The 21,854-nt window shown below is 51.0% G+C and overlaps 2 protein-coding genes across 2 annotated transcripts; one reads left to right on the top strand and one right to left on the bottom strand.

The window, feature by feature from the left end:
* Positions 1-4,306: 4,306 nt before the first annotated feature.
* On the bottom strand, positions 4,307-17,289 carry Usb1 (U6 snRNA biogenesis phosphodiesterase 1). Its single transcript, NM_001014013.1, has 7 exons — positions 17,158-17,289; positions 16,071-16,237; positions 11,559-11,742; positions 8,752-8,805; positions 7,684-7,789; positions 6,326-6,409; positions 4,307-5,244 (listed from the first exon to the last, which is right to left on the bottom strand). Exons 1-7 carry the CDS (start codon positions 17,259-17,261, stop codon positions 5,140-5,142), a joined length of 804 nt encoding a protein of 267 aa, NP_001014035.1. The 5' UTR covers positions 17,262-17,289; the 3' UTR covers positions 4,307-5,139.
* A 551-nt stretch (positions 17,290-17,840) lies between these two features.
* Positions 17,841-21,823, top strand: Zfp319 (zinc finger protein 319). Its single transcript, NM_001170478.1, is given in 2 exon segments — positions 17,841-18,104; positions 19,839-21,823. A coding segment is annotated over 1 exon segment (1,746 nt). The 5' UTR covers positions 17,841-18,104; positions 19,839-20,077.
* Positions 21,824-21,854: the final 31 nt, after the last annotated feature.

Below are 21,854 nucleotides of genomic sequence, written 5' to 3' on the forward strand. Positions count from 1 at the left end.
CGGCGGGAGCCGCTGTTCTTAAAGGGCCAGTGTGCTGCTCCCTGTGCGCAAAGCCAGGCAGAGGCTGGGGGCGGTACCTAACCCGAGGCTTCTCAGTAGCAGGTGCGGCTCTGTTGTCCCGGGAGGTGGGTACACGTCTCCATTTTCCCTGATGGAAGCAATCCTCTCCTAGCCTGCTCAGTTTCTATCTCTGGGGAGCAGGGGTGACCCCATAACTAGACCCTAAGCCGAGGGAGGACGCAAGAAAGGCGAGATCTCCCTTGGAGGGAGGGCATTCAGATCAAAGTGGGCCGGCAAAAGACTTGGATAAGGACCTAAAGAACTGCTTTAAGCTTTTAAACACGGCAATACAACTCTGAGGGGGGCGGGGGGGAGAAGTTGGAGGAGCAGGTAAGATGGCTCAGCCTGCGACAAGACTTCCATCCCCAGGACCCACTTGGTGAACGGATAAAACCTGTGCCACTGTGGCGCTCGTTAGAACCTATACACGAACGCAAACCCTAGAGTGTCTTAGACTCTGGTAAATTTCCTCAGTCTGGGGTTAGGGCGCATCTGGGGCGCCTCAGGTGCTGAATGCAACCTAGAGCGCGCACTTACAACGCGTGAGTCTCTTCCCTGCGGGGTGGATAGGAGCATATTACTAGATTTTTCTGAGTTTCTGTGTTGGGCCGAGGGTTCCGGCTCCTAGTGTGCACACATTTCGTTTCCAAGCAAAGCCGGCTCTATTTGGTCTCTGTTATGAGAAAGTCAGTGTGTCCATGAGGCCCATCAGAACTCTGGATGGGAGGGCAAACCTTCCGGTGAAGCTTGGGCTAGACTTTAACTTTTTTTTTTTTTCTTTTTTTCGGAGCTGGGGACCGAACCCAGGCCCTGCGGTTGCTAGGCAAGTGCTCTACCACTGAGCCAAATCCCCAACCCCTAGACTTTAACTTTTACTCCAGTGTGGACTAAGGGAATCGAAGATCCACCGTAACTTCCTTCAGCCCAAGGTCAACCCTAGCGTAGTTAACTGGGGGAACTGGTATGCCACTTGAGAACCATGGGAGCCAGGGCAGAGGGAAGCACATCTCATCACCTCCCCACAAACAAGGACCTTACCTGAGGCTGGGTCTTTCCTAGAATAGGCTCTCTGGGTGCCTCTGCCCCCTCCCATCTCTCAGAAATAGGAGACCTGGCAAAGGACCTTAAAAATGGCTTGTTTGAACCCACTCACCGGCTGGAGGAAGGTAACACATGCCCAGTGCCTGGCCTACTAACATCTCGTGGAAAGGAAATTGGGACTTGGCGGAAGGGTAGAGGCAGTCTCTCCCCTTTCCACTGGTAGGCTTTCCTGAGGGGTCTTTCACCTGGAAAACCAGCTTCTGAATTCTCTAATTAGAAATTTGATTTTGTGAAATGTCCAGTGTCCGGTGAACAACAGCTTCTGTTCAGGTGTACTGCATCCGTTTGCCAAATATATTCCCAATCATTTTTGAAAAACTGAGCTTATGGGGTTAACCCATAATAATAAAAGTCTCAGGTAGGTTTGAGAGACTATGATACGTCAAATCTGATGGTTTTATTCCATTGCCCGTTGTTCTGGCTCTAGGAAATGGATCCCCCCTCCCTTCATCCCCCCACCACCACAAATGCCCCCCGACCAACAGGGTTTCATTGTGTATCCCTGGTTGTCCTGGAACTTACTCTATAGATCAGGCTGGCCTCAGACTCACAGAGGTCCACCTACTCTGCCTCCCAGGATTAAAGCTGAATCCCACCACACCCAGCAATGGAAATGGATTTTTATGTGAGAGGTTCTTCAGAAAACTCTGGATTTCAAACTGGGTCTCGGTTCCTGCCCCAGGTCAACTTCACTGGAATCTGGAGCATTTGTTTCCTAGTTGGGTTTATTTTCTTATTTATAAAAGGAGGACTCTGATCCAGTGCTCTTAACCTTTCGAGCCATCTCCAGCCCCCGTTACCTGATTTTTTTTTCCTATCAGTTTTAGAAGTATGTGGCTGTGTGGTACACTCCCATTAACTTCTCTGTCAGTAACCCTCTAATGAAAGGGGTCATGGGAGAAGAGGTTGCCTGGTTCTCAGGACTTGGGGGCAGCTCAAAATGGCTGGGATGGGTTGGAGAGATGGCTCTATGGTTAAGAACATGCAAGTTTGGTTCTCAGCACCCACATCAGGTAGGTTGGAATTACTTGCGACTCTGGCTCTGGAGTCTGACCGCTCTTCTGGCCTCTGTAGGCACCCACACTAATATTTGTAGATATATACACCACACCCCTGGTGGGGCTTGAAAGTGTAGAACACATTATGTCTTGATTCCCAACTTCCCGTCATTCACCCTCCCATGCCTGAGATTACCCCATTTCTTTAATCCATAAACACCTCTATGGTCGGGAAGGCTGATTTGAAGCTCTTGCCTTCTCATATTTGGCCAGTTATCACTTCAGTGATTGGTACTGTGCCAGGCTGGCCAAACAGGACCCTTTCGGTCCACAGGACAGTCTTTCGGACTGTGGGCGCGAGAGAAGGAATAAATAAACAAACCAAGTACTTTCCCTCTCTTGGAAACAGCTGGGGTGGTCTAGAGAGGCAAAGGAGAAGGAAGGCTAGTGCCAGATGGAAATCGGCCAGCCAGGCCTTGAGATGAGCGTTCCCCTGCCCTGCAGGGAACATCTGAGGATGCCAGAGCCAGATGTGTTGATTCTGTACTCTCCCAAGCATGATCAAATCCTCATCAAGAACGATTCTTCCCTGAACACCGCCCACCTAATAGTGGACAAGCCTGCTCTGGCCTTCCATCTCCAGTTGCCTCTTGGGTTTCTGGAACACTTTTCTTTTGGAAGGAAGCTCCCCAGCTGCTTCTGCACTGTCAGCGCTCGGCTCTGGAGGCACACTGCATGTCTGGGTGCCTGCCAAGCAAAGGTTGCCAGCCTCCTCAGGCATAGCTTACATTGCCCATCCCCCTCCGCAAAGCTCAGACTTCCTTCCTCCATTGCCACCTCCATTCTCTATTGAAGAGCTGCTTATTGATCTTGGCCCATTTCTCAAAGTGGCCGCACTATAACTCCACTCTCAGCACAGACGACCTGCAGAGCCACATCCTTCCCCAGGGGAGCAGCCCTCGGTGGTTTGGGCAAGTACAAGGGCTGGGGATTCTACTCAGAACACCTTGCCTGTTTTCCCTTTGATCACCCAGAAGGCCAGACCTGGATCATTCTGTGGCCCAATTCAAGGCCTGGCACAGAGCAGGTGTCGGTAATGTGACTTGGGCAGCTAGGGTCACCATGTTGCCTGCAGGCTAGCTTCTCCAGTGTGACTTCTGATGCCACTGGCACCAAGCAGCAGGTTAGCCGGACGCCAGTAGATTGGTGTGGTGGCACTAGGGGAACAAGGCATGAATGTGTTAAGCCTAGGGAAAGGCAGGGCTGTGAGGACATGAATCACAAAGTGGGAGCCAGAGTCATAGCCCTGAGCGGGAGGTAAGTGTAGGGATGGCCTGGGCTGTACCATGGTAGAAGCTGAGGCTAGGGTTGAGTCAGGTCCTAACGTTCTCACGCCCGCAGGCAAGCCACGTAACTGTCCTTCCATAGTAATTACCTCTACCCAGTTTGCTTCCCTCGGGCTCAGCTGTTAAGGCCCTAGGAAGGCCTTAGTAGAGGTCATCTGGTATAGTCTAATGTGTTGGAGGACTGAGGATGGCATCTCCCTAGGACATGCAGTGTCACTGAAGTCCTGGCAAACAGGGCAACCTCACCTTCCTATTTTCTTGCGTAGGGGATGTTTGTGTATGTGTGTGTGCATAGGTGTTGTTCCTCAAGGGCCATCCATGCTGTCTGTGTTTTGAGACAGAGTCTCTCATTGGTCAGAGCTTGACTACTAGGTATGGCTAGCTGGTAAGACAGCTCAGGGTTCCTTGTCTCTTTTCCTCTCCAGTGTGGAGATTACAAGTGTTTGGTACCAAGGCAGCTTCTGAGGGATGCGTTCTAAGGACCGAGCTCAGGGCCTGATCCTTAACCAAGCAAGAACAGCGCTGTCTGAACAAGCTCGCCACATCCCCACTTTTTTCTCTTTTAAAAAATTAAATATTTATGGGTACGGGTGTTTTGCCTCCAAACAGAGAGCTGTCCTTTGAACTCTTGTGCCTGCACACACACACTTGTACACAACATACATACACTAAAATAAACAGATACATAAAAATCTTTAAGGCCCTATCAGCCTCCCAAGAGCCCCTGAAGCATAGCGGGAGGGGAGATCAGAGGCACCGCTCATCTTTCTAATTAGAAGTAGTTTACAGTAAGACACCACATTAAAAAGGCAGATTTTATTGGTTGAACATAATTTAAAACTGTAAAAAAATATTTCTTCTCCATCACTAGCAATCCCCATGACAACTAGAATGGCTTGGTTCTTTTCCCTGATAGGAGCTTGATGGGAAATAAATCCTATGTCTCTCTGGCCCTCTCCCTCACTTCCCACCCCCTCCCCGAAGAATGCTCAGCAGGGGCAGGGGTTCTGGCTGGAGGAAAGGTGCATCTCTGCACCTCTGGGAAAGCTGACAGGGAAAGCAGAGGTCATGGGTGTTGGAGGCCTGGCTGGCAGCCATAGCCAGGCCGAGTGAAACATCTGCTGGGCTTTCCCCAGGCACCTGGCTGGGTAAGTGGGAGGAAGGAATAAAGAAAACTGCTGCTGACCACAAAGTACCACCCCATGCCCTGGCCCTGAAATGACCTCTCCTGGCACAGGATGGGATGAAGGGACGAGGTGATAAATAAAGGAGATTAAAGGGAGGATGACAGATAGGAAAGCCCGTTTGACACTGGTGGGTCAGGATGCAAGGATCTTAAAAACTGGTTGATGGCCAATAGCATCAATATACATTACTGCAGGGGAGAGGCCTCTGTGGGGACTGAGTGTGGGTGGGCTCTCCAGCCCGCCTCATTTTCCTAAGACTAGCAGAGGAAGAGTTAGAGGTCCGGGCTGCCCTCTACTGGTGGTTTCTGGAAATGACCACCCTACAACCCAAGTGGACCAGGAGAGGGAGAGGCCCCCTAGGACAGGCTGAGTGTGTGATGAGGACTCCTGGCTGAGGCATCCCACAGCTCTTCCATCAGCAGGTCTGTAGAGAGGATGGCACAAGGCTCACTTCAAAGGCATCGAGAAGAATTTGTTCCCGGACTTGCAGCGGACTTGTTCAGCCAGCACACGTAACAGCATCTCTGAGTCTTCAAACTCATCCACAATTTCCTTCAGCCAGCAGCAGGGAGATGACAGCTATGTTAGGGGAATCAGATCCAGAGCACCGCAGACAAACAAAAGCAGCCCAGTAAACTGGGCAGTTCTGAGAGGGGCCCTGGTCATGCAGACTCCAGGCTCGGCAACCATAATCTTGTCCAGGCATCTTACAATCGACTCGCTTGCGGGTGGGGACACAGTGCTCGGGGACAGTGACGACTATAAGCTTGGTTGGGTTTGGGTCTAGGCTCTATTGGAGCTCGACATCAGAGCTCTTTGCTGTCTTGAGTATGATCAGGTCGAGGGGAAGGTGCCTACCTACAGAGATGATGGCCCATGGCCTACAGACTTGGACTTGCAGAGTATTTTTCAAAAGTCCCAATCAGCTGCCAACACAAGAAAATCAGAAGACTGCACACACAAGTCTGCATTTCTGGCTTCTCTTGAGAAAAACAAATGCTATCAACAATGGGCCTCACTGCCTTCGTGTGCTGCCGGGGGAGGGTGTCAGCTGCCAGATTCTGTGCTCTGCAAATTCTCCCTCCAGGGCACTGATAGGAGGGTTACCTGCCCCACACACTATCAGAATGTGGCCTGGCATGGTGGCACACGCCTGAAATCCCAGAACTCATTGACAGAAGGAACACTGCAAGTTTGAGGCTTGCCGCTCTACAGTGAGTCCAGGCCAAGCAAGGAGGCACTGTGAGGCCCTGCCTCAAAAACAGGCCCTAGTGCAACTGGAGGTTCCGCGCACCTGACACTCTCCCTCCATTTACAGCTGCCAGACCCAGACCTCTGACCTCAGCCTCCGCACACGACAGTGTTGTAAGGCATGACATAGAGCCCTAGAGATTTTGCTAAAATGCAATTCTGCTGCCCCGAGTGTAGGGTGGGGCCAGAGCTACATCACTACTCCGCTCTTAGCTGTCAGGGATGACACTCTGAGCACAAAGGGAGGGGACGAAGGTCTCCTGCCTCGCCACTCAGTGTCCTACAGACTTAGGGTTAGGTACCCACTCCTTCCCTTTCTGTTATTTGTCAATATCACCATTTTTGCAGCTCAGTGCTCTGTGTCTCTGATCTGGAAATTCACCTGTAGTTCCTGCTGACACTGTCCCTCCAACTGTAGACGGGCATCACCCACACACCAGGCCAGACTGACATGAAATGAAGGGTCCTAGGAAGAAAAGCTGGGAGTTAGGCCACCACAGGAGGGCATGGCAGGTCCATCCACCACAGCAGGTCCATGACAGTCCTGTCAGGTCTACCTGTAGGATCCCTGGCTACCCCAGTGCTGAAGCCAAGTCCCCTGCTCACACAGACATAATAGCTGGTACCTCTCCTCACTATAGGAGTGTGCTCCTCCCCTAAATGGAACCAGTGACAGCCTAAGACCAATGTGATGGTATTTGGAGGTAACTAGGGTTAATGAGGGCACTGGGTGGCAACCTTAGAAAAAAGATGTGGGGCGCAATGGCTCAGAGGTCAAGAACAATGGCAGCTTTCCGAGGGGACAGAGGTCCTCAGCAGCCACCTGATGGAAAACAAATCTCCTTAAGGAATGTTTATGACAGTAGTCAGGCCCTCTAATGGCCTCCAGGGCACTGCATGCACATGGTGTACAGACAGAGGCCAGCAAAACATCCATAAGCACAAAAATAAGAGAAACAAAGGGGAAGGGTGGAAAGCTGTGTCCTCTTTTCCATCCCCAGGGAAGGACAGTGAGGGATGCCAAGCCTCCATCAGAAGCCTATCATGGAGGCTCCTGAATCTTGGACTTCCAGCTTCCTGCTTTAAAGGCATGTGCTACCATGCCTGGCTACTTTCTGATCTAGAACATTCCAGCAGAGGCCATACTTTCCAGATGAAATGAACAAAACCCCAAATGTCAGCAATTTTGAAGAAACAATAATTATCTCTCTTTAGAAATCACTGTGCACCTGCCATGGTTTTGAAGACCACACTGAACAAAATCCACAGACTTTTCCAGCTGTGACACTCGGCCTGCAGTTTGAGTCCCAGGAGCACGGGAAAGGTACCTGGAGACTAAAGCTACGGCTCTTCTGAAGGGTCATTCCGCTGTGTCGGAGACACACAGGAAGACAGGCCAAACACGGACACTCTACAGAGTAGAAGCACAGATCACACGATGTGTGCAGTTGGTTTGTTTTGACTGTTTTTCTGGAGCTGAGGACTGAACCCAGGGCCTCCACTGAGCTAAATCCCCAACCCCTTGCAGAGGTTTTTTAAATCTTGGACTTTGGGTAGACACCTCTGACTGCAGTCCTGTGCACTGGCACTCAGGGCTCCCTCCACAGGGAAGTTCTGGAGGTCTCTTTAGTGTCTCTGACAGGGCTTCTTTGAGGATGCTCTGTTCCAGGGCTGGCAGAACAGCAGCCCTGTGGCAGAGACCGTAACCGTCTGTCCCCTTACCTCAGCACGGTGCATTACCTGGTAGAAAGTAGTGAGGTCAAATTCCTTCATGACTCTGTCCACCTCTGAAACCATGTCCAGGAACTGGGCATGCCCTGAGCTGACCTCGAGCCCAATGAAGGTCCTAGGAAGGGCAGCAGAGACACAGAATACAGCGTATGAGCACAGACCACACATGCTGGAGCGGGGGGCATCTAGCAGGAAGCCTAGGATTTGGGCTGTGGCTCATCCCATCTTCCTGTGCACATCTTTGCTGGTCCACGAACCAGCTTTCAACCCACCTTCCTTCCTGACTTAAAATATCCTTTCCACTAGACGTCTCTTCTCCTGTCTAGGAAGCCTCCCAGGGTAGCCTTCATCGACCACTGCATATACCACCCTCTTGCCCTCCCCTCTCTGGCAGACCCTGAGGACTCATCACCCTCTCAAAGCTCTGCTCTTTGGTACCCACTTCTTCCAGCAGGTGCGGAGAACTCTGTCTTTAGTAATTAAATCCTCCCTGAAGTCTGGTCTCTGTACCATCTAACCCTTCCTCAGAAATGCTCTTGTCAAAGTGGCCAACAAATATGATTTCTACGTTACCAAAGCCACAAATCCTGTCCTCACCTGCTTGGCAATATCAGACAGGGCCAACCCCTAGCACATGGAGCCCTTCAGCTTCTGAAGCCAGAGAGCCTACGAGGAAGGGAAGGGCGAGCCTTTCAGAGCAGCTAAGAGGTGTGGCTCGATGGATGGACTGGACTGGGGGCCCCCGCAGATAGAAATGCCACCTTCCTTAACGCTTCAGTACTTGTGACTCTTCAAACCTCACTGGCTCATCTGCCAATGGGGAAGTGAGAGGCGGTGCAGGAAGGAAGGTAAGAGGACCTCATCCCTGTGACAGGCAGGGAGCTAGACAAGGACAGGTCTCCATCCTCACAGCCCACGCGGTACTGAGATAGTTCTTACATCTGTACTCCCCTAAGATCCCCCGAGGTCTCCTGAGGAAGTTTGGGTTTGCGATGCCTGACAGAGACAGATGAAAACAAAGACCCCCTATCTCGGCAACAGATAACCTTCTTCTGGTGACTTAAGTCAGGGACCCACCTGGTTTTCTCTTGATTGGTATAAATCTTTACCCTGTTGGCAGTAAAGAAGAACCTGAAATTTAAAAGAAGAAGAATATTTCAAGAAAAAAAAATAAAACAACAGTTCATATTTAAAACCCAGAACTTTCATTAGGGATGGATTTCTGCAGTTTTGTGCTCAGGAGGCCAAGACAGAAGATCTCAATTACAGTAATATTTGTCAAGAACAAACAAAGCAAGCAATCAGTCCTCTAAATATCTCCCTCAAATAGCATTTTAAAAATATAATTAATTCATTTTACAATCAATATTATTACCCCATGACTTAAGTGGAAAATTGAACTAAAAATATCCTATAGTTAATCAAGACCTTAACTGAGCCTTGCAGCATGTCACGTGGTAGTGTCCGGGTACCAGTGCAATGAATATACCGTTAGAACGCTCTGCTGTGCACCTGAGAGAGCTGTCCTCTGTGTGGGTAGTAATAAATGTTGACAGGACCCTGTGAGGCAGGCCCAACAGTTACGGACAAGAAAACAGAAGCCTGGTGAGGCTGAAGTTAAGGCTCCGTTTGATTGTAAAGCCCTTGCAATCAAACAAAGCTTTGGTGAAGTGGGCCTGTTTGTAGAATAGGCAGAAACCCCACTCACTCAGGGACGAGTCAGGGCCAGCTGCCTGTTCTTGGTCATCTCGACTCAACAGACTCAGAGCTTGCAGCTGGTCCAGCTTCATGAGGACACGTGACAGAAAACGGAGCAAGGACAACATCAAATCCACTTCCCCAAAGATGTCAATCCAGCAGTGCAGAGGCTGCTCTCTGATCCTCGAGTGAGCAGGGCAACAAGCTACACACTCGTCCCACAGAAACTGATACTGCTTGTTTCCAGCACAGAGCAGTGCCTGCCTGCTCTGTTAAAGAACTAGTCAGTACCCACAAGGAGGCTCCGGAGTGGCCTTCCCCAGGAGTGGCGTCCCCCTAGAAGGGGCTTCCTGAATTTTCCTGCACTGGCTTCTCACCTTCACGCCCCCACAGTGCACCTGTCTGTCTTGTTACCATGACAATGCTTCTGATCACCCAATTTGAATGCTAGTTTGACCAGGAAACAGAGCTTCTGTAAGATAAGGCAGCATTCCCTAGAACAAAGGGAAAGGGCTTTTCCATTCTTTACTTACGGGAGAGGATAAACAGAGTCAGACTAATCATTCCCATCTGCTGAAACTAAACAACAACAACAACAACAACAACAACAAAACCACCCGGGCACTGGCTCAGTGACTAGTGATTATGAGCCTTGTGTGGGCGTGCGGACTGACATTCTGATACCAGGGCTCATCTAACAAGTTATGTACACTTGTGACTCGGCTATACGTGGGGCAGCGATAGAGCATTGCTGGGGCTTCCAAGCCCAGCCAAGAAAACACAAGTCCAGGTTGGAAAAGGCCCTGCCTCACAGGAACAGGCAAAGATTGATAGAAGACAGCTGATGCCTTCTTTTGGCCTCCAGATGTACACAAGGGCACAGACCTTCACGCACATATGTATGTACATGTGCTACCCCTATATGCACACTTTAAAATGTGCTTTAAAATTATTTGCATGAGTGTTCTGCCTGCATACATGTCTGTAGACCACATGCATGGAGTGCACATGGAGGCCAGAGGTTGCCATCAGAGTCTCTGGAACTAGAGTTACAGACAGAGAGCTGAGAGCTGAACCCGGTCCTCTATAAACTTAGCCAGTGCTCTTAACTGCTGAGGCATCGCCTCTCAAGTCTAATGAACATGTTTTTAAAAGAGCCTGCAGGGTAGGGGAGATAGTCAGTGGGTAAAGGTAGTTGTCAGACAAGTGTGAGGATGTAAACCAAAACTCTGGAACCCGTGTAAAAGCTGGACACAGTAGCATTAACACCTGTATTTCTAGTGCCTCCACCTGCAGATGGATCAGAGCTATCAGAAAATCCTGGAAGCTCATGGGCGACGTAGTCTGAGACACACAGCAGAAAAACAATGACGAGCCCCTGTGTGGAGCAAGGCGGAAGGTGAGGACCAACATCTGACTTTCACATGCATGCGTATTTGCCCGTGTTGTAGTCCTTGTTTTCTCACCAACTGACCGTACTAGAGCAAATTCTTTCCTCTTCAACCAAATGAGGAGATTTTCCATTTGGAAAAGCCACACTTTCACTTCAGAATTATGAGCCTCGGCCCCCCGAGCAGCCTGGTCTATAGAGCCTGCCTGTCTCAGTAAAAAAATTGGAAAAACAAACAAACAAAAAACCCAACAACTCGGAAACCCAAGGAGTGAGCTGCTTTCCTGAATTTTGTGAGTCCTTCTAGCAAGTGGTCAGTAGGAGGGCTAGAGGTGTTAACATGCGAAGCTCCAGTTTGTACCAAAACCACAGTTCTTGGCTGACCTAGGGACCTACCATGCAGCTGACATCTCCTGTAGAGAGCAGCCTGTGGGATGAAGCCCTTAGCCTGCGAGGCCGCACTGACTGGGATACTGGTGTCAGAACTGCAGTACACTGTAGGACCCCCAGTTAGTATCTGGAGTGGAGGAAGTGCAGGTACAGGAGAAGCTCTGCACATCTTACAACAGGAGCGCTGGAAATCCTGGGTAGGAGCTCAGAGACAGACAGCAGGCCTTCCATATTCAACACAGGCTATGGAAGAGCCCATGTGAGGTTCCTGCCTCTCATTGGATGGGCAGCACAGCAGCCTCAGAAGGCCTTTAGGCCTGGCCTACTTGCTGGGCACCATGCCCAGCCCCAAGACCACTAAAGCCCAGGAAAGGAGGGGGAACCGATGGAAGAGGGAAGTGCTCACCTTTGGAAAGAGGCCATGCGGTCTTTGAGCACCTGCACAAAGGGGAGGATCCAGTGGTGACGGAGAACCACGCTCTGAGACAGGCTGAGGTGGAACTCCTCCATCTGCACCAGTCGAGGCGCGAACATCTGAGCTCGGGGCAGCAACACGTCAAGCAGATCCTGGAACTCCTCATTCGCCTCATCTAGAGAAAGAGTGGGGAGGGTAGATCACCCTCTGAGCCAAGCCGTCACAGGTGACTAAAAAGCCTGGAGATCAGCCCTTAGAGTCTGGTTTCAGGAGTAGCCTGTCTACACAGCCTACCAATACGTTAATGTCTTTTCAAACAAGTTTATTATGGTGATATGTGTGGGTACACACATGACCCTACTTTCCAGAGTTGGTTCTCTCCTCCACCTTGTTTGGGGCAGGGTCTCCCTTGTCTCTGCTGTGGGGCTGTAGGATAGCTAGCCTGTATTCTTTCTCTGTGGCTCTCCCATTTAGATGGTAGGTGCTAGGATTACAGATGGCTTAGGTTCCAGGGATCAAACACTGCAAGTCATCAGGCTTGCATGCCAAGCACTTTACCTGTTGAGTCATCTAGATGGGAACTTAATGTGAATTAAATTAAAAAAAAGTGTGTGTTTTATCTGCAGGTACGTATGTGCCATGTATGTGCTTGGTGTGCGTATAGTTCAGAAGATGGTGTCAGATTCCATGGATCTGGGGTTATAGATGGTTGCGAACTACCACGTGGATGATGGGAATTAAACCCAGGTCCTTTGCAAGAGCAGTAAGTGCTTTTTTTTTTAAGATTAATTTATTTTATGTACATGAGTACACTGCAGCTGTCTTCAGACACACCAGAAGAGAGCATCAGGTCTCATTACAGATGGTTGTGAGCCACCATGTGGTTGCTGGGAATTGAACTCAGAACCTTTGGAAGAGCGTCCAGTGCTTTTTTTTTTTTTTTTTTTTTTGGTTCTTTTTTTCGGAGCTGGGGACCGAACCCAGGGCCTTGCGCTTCCTAGGTAAGCGCTCTACCACTGAGCTAAATCCCCAGCCCCCATCCAGTGCTCTTAACCCCTGAGCCATCTCTCCAGCCCTTTTTTTTTTTTTTTTGCTTCTTTTTTTCGGAGCTGGGGACCGAACCCAGGGCCTTGTGCTTCCTAGGTAAGCGCTCTACCACTGAGCTAAATCCCCAGCCCCTCTCCAGCCCTTAATATGACTTTCTGAGTGTCGTTAACATGTATTTATTATAAGAATTCAAGTAAACAAGAAGTATCCAGCAGGTAAGGAGTATTGGGGAGGATTTGGGGCAGATCTGGTAGGGGATGAAGGGGATTAAAATGTATCCAGGTATGAAATTCACAAAAACATCAATAAAAATATATTAAAAAGCGATGCTGTGTCGGCTCAGCAGCTAAAGGCTCCCGTTGCCCAGTCTGGTGGCCAGACATTGTCCACTCGGACCACTGACTCCCGCAGTTGTCCTCTGATCTGTCGTGGCTTGCATGTGTCCACATACATACATGCATTCAATAAATAAATAAATGAAATGAAAACAATGTTTAAAGAGAGGAATACAGGGGACTCCTGGTGTCCAGTCCAGGCTACAGGAAGCCCAGTTGTTGCCCACAATAAGCAAAATCCTCAGCAAACTGAAAAAACAAAAGCTCTTCCCAGAGCTGTGAGAAGCAAGACCACAGGCGTGTGCAACCACAGACTGTGTAACTTGCACATCATCAGACCAAAAGCACCTGAGCTCACACTTCCGCAGGAGCAATTTGCAAATATTTTTTTAACTTAAACACATGTGTTTTAGTTAAATTTGTGGGCTGCAGCAAAAGACCTTATAAGGATACTTCCAGGATTAAAGGAATGTTTTTATCTAAACCCACGGTCAGGCTTGGAGAAGTGGCTGTTAACAGCTCCCACAGCGACTCACAGACCGTCTTTTAGCCTCTGTAGGCACCTGTGTGCCCGCACACACACACACACACACACACACACACGTGTGTGCTCATGTGTGCGCAAGCAAACACAGACACGTAATTCTTTTTTGAGATAGTATCTTTCTATGTAGCCCTGGATGTCCTGAAGCTATGTAATCAGGCTGGCCTTGAACTCACAGAGATCTGCCTGCTTCAGACTCTAGGTGTTGGAATTAAAGGCACACAACACAACACCCTGCAAAGTAGATCTTTAAAGATAAATAAATGAAATTCATGGCCTAAGCTTCCACTTTAGGATTTTGTAAAAGGAAGGGTGAATTCTCTCAAAGTAATCAGAAGAAATAATTCACATCAGAGGAGAAATAAATGAAACTGAGAACGGAAATCAATAGAGAAAGTCAACAAAACCAGAAGTGGGTGACTAAGATCTGCTTATGGGAAGTGTCTCTCTGAGTGCCGCATCCAGACCACTGCGTTGGTCATCAGCCATGAAGATTAACAAGATTACCTTCATTGAATTTAAAATGTTTGCCCTTTAAAGACACAGCAGAGAGGATTAAAAAAAAAAAAAAAGCCCCAGACTGAGAAATACTGATAAAGAATACAGAAAGAATATGGAACTGTTAGAACTCATTAAGAAAACTTGATTAAGGCCACATGTTCACCATCCCAGCCCTTGGGAGGTTCAGGCAGGTGCATTTCAGTGAGTTTGAGACCAGCTTGGTCTATATAGTGAGTTCAAGGCCAGCCAGGGATATAAAGTGAGACTTTATCGAGAGAGAGAGAGAGAGAGAGAGAGACAGACAGACAGACAGACAGAGACAGAGACAGACAGACAGACAGACAGACAGACAGACAGACAGAGAGGGGGAGCGAGGGACAGGGGTGGGAGAAAGTTCATTAAAATAGAGCCACACTCTATTCCTTTAATCCCAGCACTCAGGAGGCAGATGCAGGCAGATCTCTAAGCATGCTGGCCTGGTCTACGGAGTTTTAGGACAGCCAGGGCTACCTAGAAACAAAACAAAACAAACAACAACACAAACAAAAAATAATTGGCCCCAATTCCTAATATACGACTTATCAAGGAAGACGGACAGATACCAAAAAGCCTATGGAAGAGGCTCCACGTCGGTCCACAGAAGACAGCGCTACTGTACGCTGCACTGCAGAATAGCAGCATCATCGAGCGCAGGCTAGGACGCTCCATTCACCGCTGTTGGAAATGTGAGGTGGCGCTGCCCTGGTGGGGAAACTTGGTGGCTTTTTAAAAAATGACACATATTGTTACCATACAATCCTACCATCTAGCAGTCACATTCCTTATCATTTACGCAAAGGAACTGCCGAAACCATCCACAGAAAAGCCTATGGCACACACGCACTTTATTTTTTGAGGCAGGGCCTCACTATGTAGCTCTGGCTGGCCTAGAACTCAGAGATCCTCTTGCCTCTACCTCCCACGGCCTGAGATGTGCCACCACACCAGGCCAGCCTTATGTATTTTTATGCATATCTGCTCACATTTAGGAAGAACCAAACATTGGAATATTACTTAGCACTAATAAGAAATACACCATCAAGATGTGACAAGGCACAGAGGAGCCTTAAATGCACACTACTATGCCAAAGAGGCCATGTGAAAAGGCTTATATACAAAATGTTCCCAATTCTGTGACATTCTGGAGATGGCAAATTTGTGGGAAAAGATGGTTGGTGGAGGTCAGGGATGGCTAGGTTGGCCATGAAGGATCCTTATAGCAGTAGCATTTCATGACAATGTAGATGCACATCTTTTTAAGTTTGTCCACACCCATAGGATATACAACATCAGAAATTAGCCATGGGGCCGGAGAGATGGCTCAGAGGTTAAGAGCCAGCAACCACATGGTGGTTCACAAACATCTACAAAAAGATCTGATGCCCTCTTCTGGCATGCAGGTGTAGTGTACGTGCAGACAGAGCACTCATTCATAAAATAAATAAAATCTAAAAAAAAAAAAAAGTTAGCCATAATACAAACTGTCATAATATGGGCTCAGGCCTGGTGGTGGTGGCCCACACCTCTAAGTCTATCTTTGGGGAGGCAGAGGCAGGCAGATGTCTGAGTTCTAGGACAGCCAGCCAGGACTACACAGGGAAATCCTGCCTCAAAAAAACAAAAAAGAAAATAAAACAAACCAACCAAAAACCCCCAAACAAAAAAAAAAAAAGACACCCACAAAACAACAACAACAACAACAACAAAAAGGTGGGCTCATCTGTTGTGAGAAATGTAGCACTCTGGAGAGTAGATACTGAGAGTGGATGAGTCTACACTAAGTCAGAGCTACTGCCTTGTGTCCTGTGCTAAGAACCAGGCAGAGATTATCTGATTTAATCTTTCAAGGGGATAGATACCATCACCCCCACTTTAGAGGTGCAGAAAGTAAGTTACAGAACACCCAGTGAATACAGTGAGGTCTAACTCAGCAGCGAGGTGGTTGGTCACCTCTTCAGGACTGGGGTAGGATATGAGTCCAGCACACAGGGGTCCCGGTTTCTTCCTCCTACCATTTATCATTAGTAAGTGACTCACATGGTATGTAGATGTGGGTGGCCCAGTTGCCCCGCTCGTGGGGAAAGGTTCGGATGCGACCCCCATGCCTTGCACTGTCATCCTCAGGTCCTTCCTCTGTGCTGGGGAACATGTTTAGCACACTGTCGGGCACTGGAAACCTCTGACTCGGAAGTGGGTTCTGGCCACTGCAGAAAGAACAAACATTTATCCCCATTTATCTCTCTCTGCACATACAACAAAAGTGCTAAGCCTTTATGCACCGCCGGTCTTGCCATGTAGCCCAGGTTGGCCTCAAACTTGATCCTCTTCCCTCAGCCATAGTGGCTGAGTATAAATTTCCAGCAAGGTATTGAGCTTCTTCTAGAGATTCATAGCACTTTAGAACTACTGAAGCTTCCTAGCTACTCTTTGAGGCAGACCTCAGTGGGCTCTTGGTCCCCATGGGAAACACTTCTGCAGATAGCACTGCGGCTAGGAGGTTCTTAGTAGATAACTGGACAGTCCTGAACTCACGTAGCTCTGTGATCTTGGCTTACATGAATTTCCTTATACGTAGAGCATGTTTCTATTCGCTAGAGCTCTCGCGCAGTGAACTGACATACTACATTCAGCAAAGGCTGGTGCTTAAGAACCTTTAAGTATAAGATTTTCATGGATTTTTTTGCACCAGTGTGCAGTCTCCAGTCTCCTGTGTGGTTGGTTCCCGGTGGCTATTCATTGAGCAGTTACTAGACGAATGAAAAGCTTGGATTATTACTGAATTGTGTTCAAATGAGGAAACATCTTAGAAGAAACACGGTTGCGCACCAAAGGGGGATAAAATGCACCAACGTACAGAGCTGGACTTGAACCCGTGTCCTTATTCCCAACTTCGCCTTAGCCAGGTAGGTGTGTGTGTGTGTGTGTGTGTGTGTGTGTGTGTGTGTGTGTGTGTGTGTGTGTGATTTCAGGGCTTTGTCCAGGCTGTGTTCTGAATCCTTTCCCTCGCCAGTCCTTTTTTTTTTCCGGGGAACCGACCCACTCCCGTGGTTATCCGGGAGGCTCTGGTACCACTGAGGTTTCAAAAGAATCTATGCTCGAGAGAGATAAATTCCTCGCTCCTCACCAACGGTGGAGTCCAGACCCCGGTTTGCTGCGCCCCGCGGCGACGGCCTCCGCTTCATCCTCCGAACCGCTGCTGCTGTAGCCCACCAGGGGCGCCGCGTTCATGGGGCCTCGACCACTAGCCCGGTCCACGGACAATCTGATCCGGCGCTCCGAGTTCCGCTGAGCCGGAAGTGCCCTCTGGGGCCGAACCTAGAGTAGCTCCACCTCGGGGCGGGGCCTGGCGACCCGCGGGGCAAAGCCCAGCCGATCTGTAGCGTGGACTGCGCCCACCGCTTGTGCGGTAAACGTCGTAGGCGGTCTTCCGGATCGCTCCGGCGCCCCAGTGTCTCAGTGCGGGTTCCACAGGACTGCGGGTCCACTTGCCAGACTTGCAAAAAGTTGGAGTCGCAGGATCCCTCCTGAGAGCGAGCTGAACCGCACGTCAGCTGCAGAAGACCGGAGAGTCAGTCAGGTGGGGCTGCGGCGAGCAGGGGCTGGAACGGCTCCTCCGCTACTGGAGGCTCCGGCGAGCGGATTCCGAGGCTCCTGCCCCGCCCCTCCGCACCCACAGGTTCGGGCCAGCGGGTCCGCGGGTCCCCGACAGGGGGCGGCCTCGCTCTGCGCCGCGGGCTCCTCTGCAGCCGCCGCCCCGGCTGCCGCTCCTCCCCCGACCCCGCCTACCCGGCCTCGCGCCGACCGCCTGTCCGCCGGTCTCTGCAGGACCGTCGGTCTGTCCGCTCGCCCGTCCGTCCGCTCGCCCGGTCCCGCTAACCCGAGTGCGCGCGTCGATTCGTCGGTTCCGGCTGCCACAAACCTGTCTCCCGATTCCGCGCCGCCTGCCTCTGCTACGCGAGGCCGAGGATTGGCAGGGCGCGTAGGCCGCGCCGCGGCGGATGGAGCCGGAATAAAGAGGCGGCAGAGAAAGCAGCTGGTCTCCGCTTGCCCCGCGCCTGACCCCTGGAGCAGGTGAGTGGCAGGGCACCCGGGGCTGCATCTGGGGGCCACTTCGGTAGCCCCTGCTCCTAGGGAGAGCCTCCTGAGCTCTGAGGCGGTCCAGGCTGGGCCTGGAAGCACAGTTGCTTCCCGGGCACCGTTTGAGGCTCTCGGGCCTTGCGTAGCCGGAACCACCCCTTTTCTGGGCGCAGTGGCTGGGCCATCCGGAGCCAGAGCTGACAGGAGGCAGCCCAGCTGGGCCTGATGGAAGGTGATCAGCTTTCATTCGGTTACCCGGAGAGGAAAAAAGGCTAGGGTGGGGCGCAGGTGGGGGCTTCTCCTTGCCTTTCCTCCCTACTCCTCTCTCCGGCCCTTGTAGAGTGATCTGAAAGTGTTCCTGGCTTCTCCTTCCTGGAGAAGGGTCAGGGCAGGCAGTGGGGTTGCTCTAGGAGGTGGGGAGTGGGGGCGGCCGCTGGGGCTGGCAGCCATTCATACCAGGAAAAATAACACACAGTTGGATTAGTACAGCTTAGATCAGACAGTGTTCAGAGCAGTCCACCTCTCCTACCATAGGAACGTTAAAATGACCAGCTGTAGTTGTTTGTTCGTGCCCCTTGGTACTACCTCAAATCAACAGCTTCTTTAGTCCTCCCTTCCCAGAAGATGCTGAGGGTGATAACTTTTGGCTTGATTCTTAAGTTTCTTTAAGAGAACAGTTAGAAGCCAGGCCAGCTTGTGGGAGCATCCTCTAGTTTCCTCCTCTTAAAGAAAACTTGAAAACTTTTAAATCTAAGCGGCCAATGAGCTGAGAACCAGGAAAGGGGGTTGCCTTTGATTCCGAAAATAATCCTCTTTATGGGATTACTTTACACTGCCTCAAAGTGGTGAATTAGAGATTTGCTGGGATGGGGTGGGGGCAGTGGTTGGGTGGGCTTTATCTCGAAGTGACTACTGTGAATATTTTGGTCTTGGAGGAGAGACACCCTGGGGCATGCTTTATCCTGTACAATTCAGGCAAACAGTACAATTTCATACACCTGGACAGTCAGAGACTCAGAGGGTATGGGACTTATGTTCCTGTTCCTCTGGGAGATGACTAGAGTGCAGAAGTTCAGCCTGGAGGAGCTCCACGATCAGTGGGTCTATAAACCTGTCATTTAACCCTCCTTGCCAGGAATTCAGGTCCCTACAAGGCCATCAATCCTGTTAAACTAGAGTTTTATGTTCCCTGGGAAAGGCTTAGAGTGCAGGTCAAGAGGAACATAGACCAGTCTCTCAAAAGAGAGGGCTTTTAGGTGGTCTTTAGTATTGTTGCCTTAATATTAGCTTCCAGAGTCCATCTGCCTTAGGACTCATATCTCAGGGGTGTGGCTTCCTTCAGCCATCCGGATCCTCTGGACCCTAAAACAGTGGTGGTCTCTCATGTCAATGTGAAAGGAGCCATCCGGCATTAGGGGCAGGTCACCCCAGACTCTGTGACATCTGACTGAGTCGGCCATATGGAAACTAGAGGGACATTTGTGGAGGCTGAGATACCCTGCCCAAGGGTGGGGATTGAAGAAAATGGGCCTGGAGGAAGCTCCCTTCCCCTTCGCATGGAGGAGAGGCGTTGTCTCTTTGAGAGCAGACGAAGGGAGCAGGGCTAGATCCTTGAGCAACTCCGTCCCCTAAAGAAGCTTATGTCCGTGTAGTGAATGTGGGCAGCACGGGAAAAGGGAAGAGCCACTTGTTCTTGCCACAAGTTCACTGTGTCTCTCTTCCCTACAGAATCGATTACTGGGGAAGGCAGAGCCTTCTTGGCATTGCTGGGACCCTGTCTCGAAGAGCCCCCTGTCCTGTAGGCTATCTTCTTGGCTAATGACAAGGGCTATCTGACAAGACCTCTGTGCCTTGTGTGAGGTTCTTGTCTGTTCCTGAGATCCGGTAGCTTCTCTCTCAGGGTTAGGTTCACCTTAAGCGGGAAACTGAAGCCATTACTTTCCAAACCCAGTTTCATCTTCCCAAGCATGTCAGAAAGCTGGCAGCAGCCACCGCAGACTCAGCCACAACAGCCGCAGGCACCACAGCCTCAGCACCATGCAGAGCCCCCGCCAGCCCTGGCTGAACACACGCTGCCCCCAGGCACGGCTGAGAACCCACTGGGCTGTGCTGTCTATGGTATACTCCTGCAACCCGACCCAGGCCTACAGCCCCCACAGCATGCACCCCTGCAAGCAGGGGAGCCAGGCCCCAAATGTGGCGTGTGTGGCCATGATCTGGCACACCTGTCCAGCCCACATGAGCACCAGTGCCTAGCAGGCCATGACCGCTCATTTCAGTGCACCCAGTGTCTCAAGATATTTCATCAGGCCACCGACCTGCTGGAGCACCAGTGTGTGCAGGCGGAGCAGAAGCCTTTTGTCTGTGGTGTTTGCAAAATGGGCTTCTCGCTGCTCACCTCACTGGCCCAACACCACAGCTCCCACACCGGCATGGTCAAGTGCTCCATTTGTGATAAGACCTACAAGCCAGCTGAGGCTGCTGAGCCTGCCACCACTACTGCCCCATCGCTGCCCTCAGCACCTCCCCCCACGAATGTGGCCCCTGTGGAACAACCAGAAAAACCCTATAGCTGTCCCATTTGCCAGAAGCCCTTCAAGCACCTGTCGGAGCTCTCCCGGCATGAGCGGATCCACACCGGAGAGAAGCCGTACAAGTGCACTCTGTGTGACAAGAGTTTCAGTCAGTCCTCTCACCTAGTGCACCACAAGCGCACGCACAGCTCAGAGCGGCCCTACAAGTGTGCTGTCTGTGAGAAGACGTTCAAGCACCGCTCCCACCTGGTGCGCCACATGTACGCGCATTCCGGTGAGCACCACCTGTTCCGCTGCAATGTGTGCGAGCTGCATTTCAAAGAGTCGTCAGAGCTGCTGCAGCACCCGTGTACCCCCAGCGGGGAGCGGCCCTTTCGCTGCGGTGAGTGCCAGAAGGCCTTCAAGCGGCCTTCGGACCTGAGGCAGCATGAGCGCACGCACAGTGCAGAGAGGCCCTTCAAGTGTGATCTGTGCCCCATGGGCTTCAAGCAGCAGTACGCACTGATGAGGCACCGGCGCACGCACAAGACGGAAGAGCCCTTTAAATGCGGCCTGTGTGAGAAGGGCTTCGGACAGCCCGGCCACCTGCTCTACCACCAGCACGTGCACACCCTGGAGACTCTCTTCAAGTGCCCGGTGTGCCAGAAGGGCTTCGACCAGTCCGCTGAGCTGCTGCGGCACAAGTGCCTCCCAGGCTCCACAGAGCGGCCCTTCAAGTGCCCCGTGTGTAACAAGGCCTACAAGCGGGCGTCCGCCCTGCAGAAGCACCAGCTGTCTCACTGTGCTGCGGCCGAGAAGCCTCTGCGTTGCACCCTGTGTGAGCGCCGCTTTTTTTCCTCCTCCGAGTTCGTGCAGCACCGCTGTGACCCCACCCGGGAGAAGCCACTCAAGTGTCCAGACTGCGAGAAGCGCTTTAAGTACGCTTCAGACCTGCAGCGCCACCGGCGGGTGCACACGGGTGAGAAGCCCTACAAGTGTCCCAACTGCGACAAAGCCTTCAAGCAGCGGGAGCATCTCAACAAGCACCAGGGTGTGCACGCCAGAGAGCAGCAGTTCAAGTGTGTGTGGTGCGGCGAACGCTTTCTGGATGTGGCACTGCTACAGGAGCACAGTGCCCAGCACAGTGCTGCCGCTGCAGCCGCGGAGGGCGCCTACCAGGTGGCAGCCTGCTTGCCCTGAGGCCTTGGCGCCCTCCTGCCCTGTCTAGTCT

Source organism: Rattus norvegicus, chromosome 19, assembly GCF_021556685.1.
Source record: "Rattus norvegicus strain SHRSP/BbbUtx chromosome 19, alternate assembly SHRSP_T2T, whole genome shotgun sequence".
Classification (NCBI taxonomy): domain Eukaryota; kingdom Metazoa; phylum Chordata; class Mammalia; order Rodentia; family Muridae; genus Rattus; species Rattus norvegicus.

Excerpts from the sequence above, each read along its gene's own strand:
- Usb1 (NM_001014013.1), bottom strand. The coding sequence starts at position 17,261 with ATGAACGCGGCGCCCCTGGTGGGCTACAGCAGCAGCGGTTCGGAGGAT. Across the intron at positions 7,790-8,751 it reads ACCAATCAAGAGAAAACCAG|GACCTTCATTGGGCTCGAGG; the intron begins GTGGGTCCCTGA and ends TGCCCTTCCTAG. Across the intron at positions 6,410-7,683 it reads ACCTCACTACTTTCTACCAG|GACCCTTCATTTCATGTCAG; the intron begins GTAATGCACCGT and ends TTTTCTTCCTAG.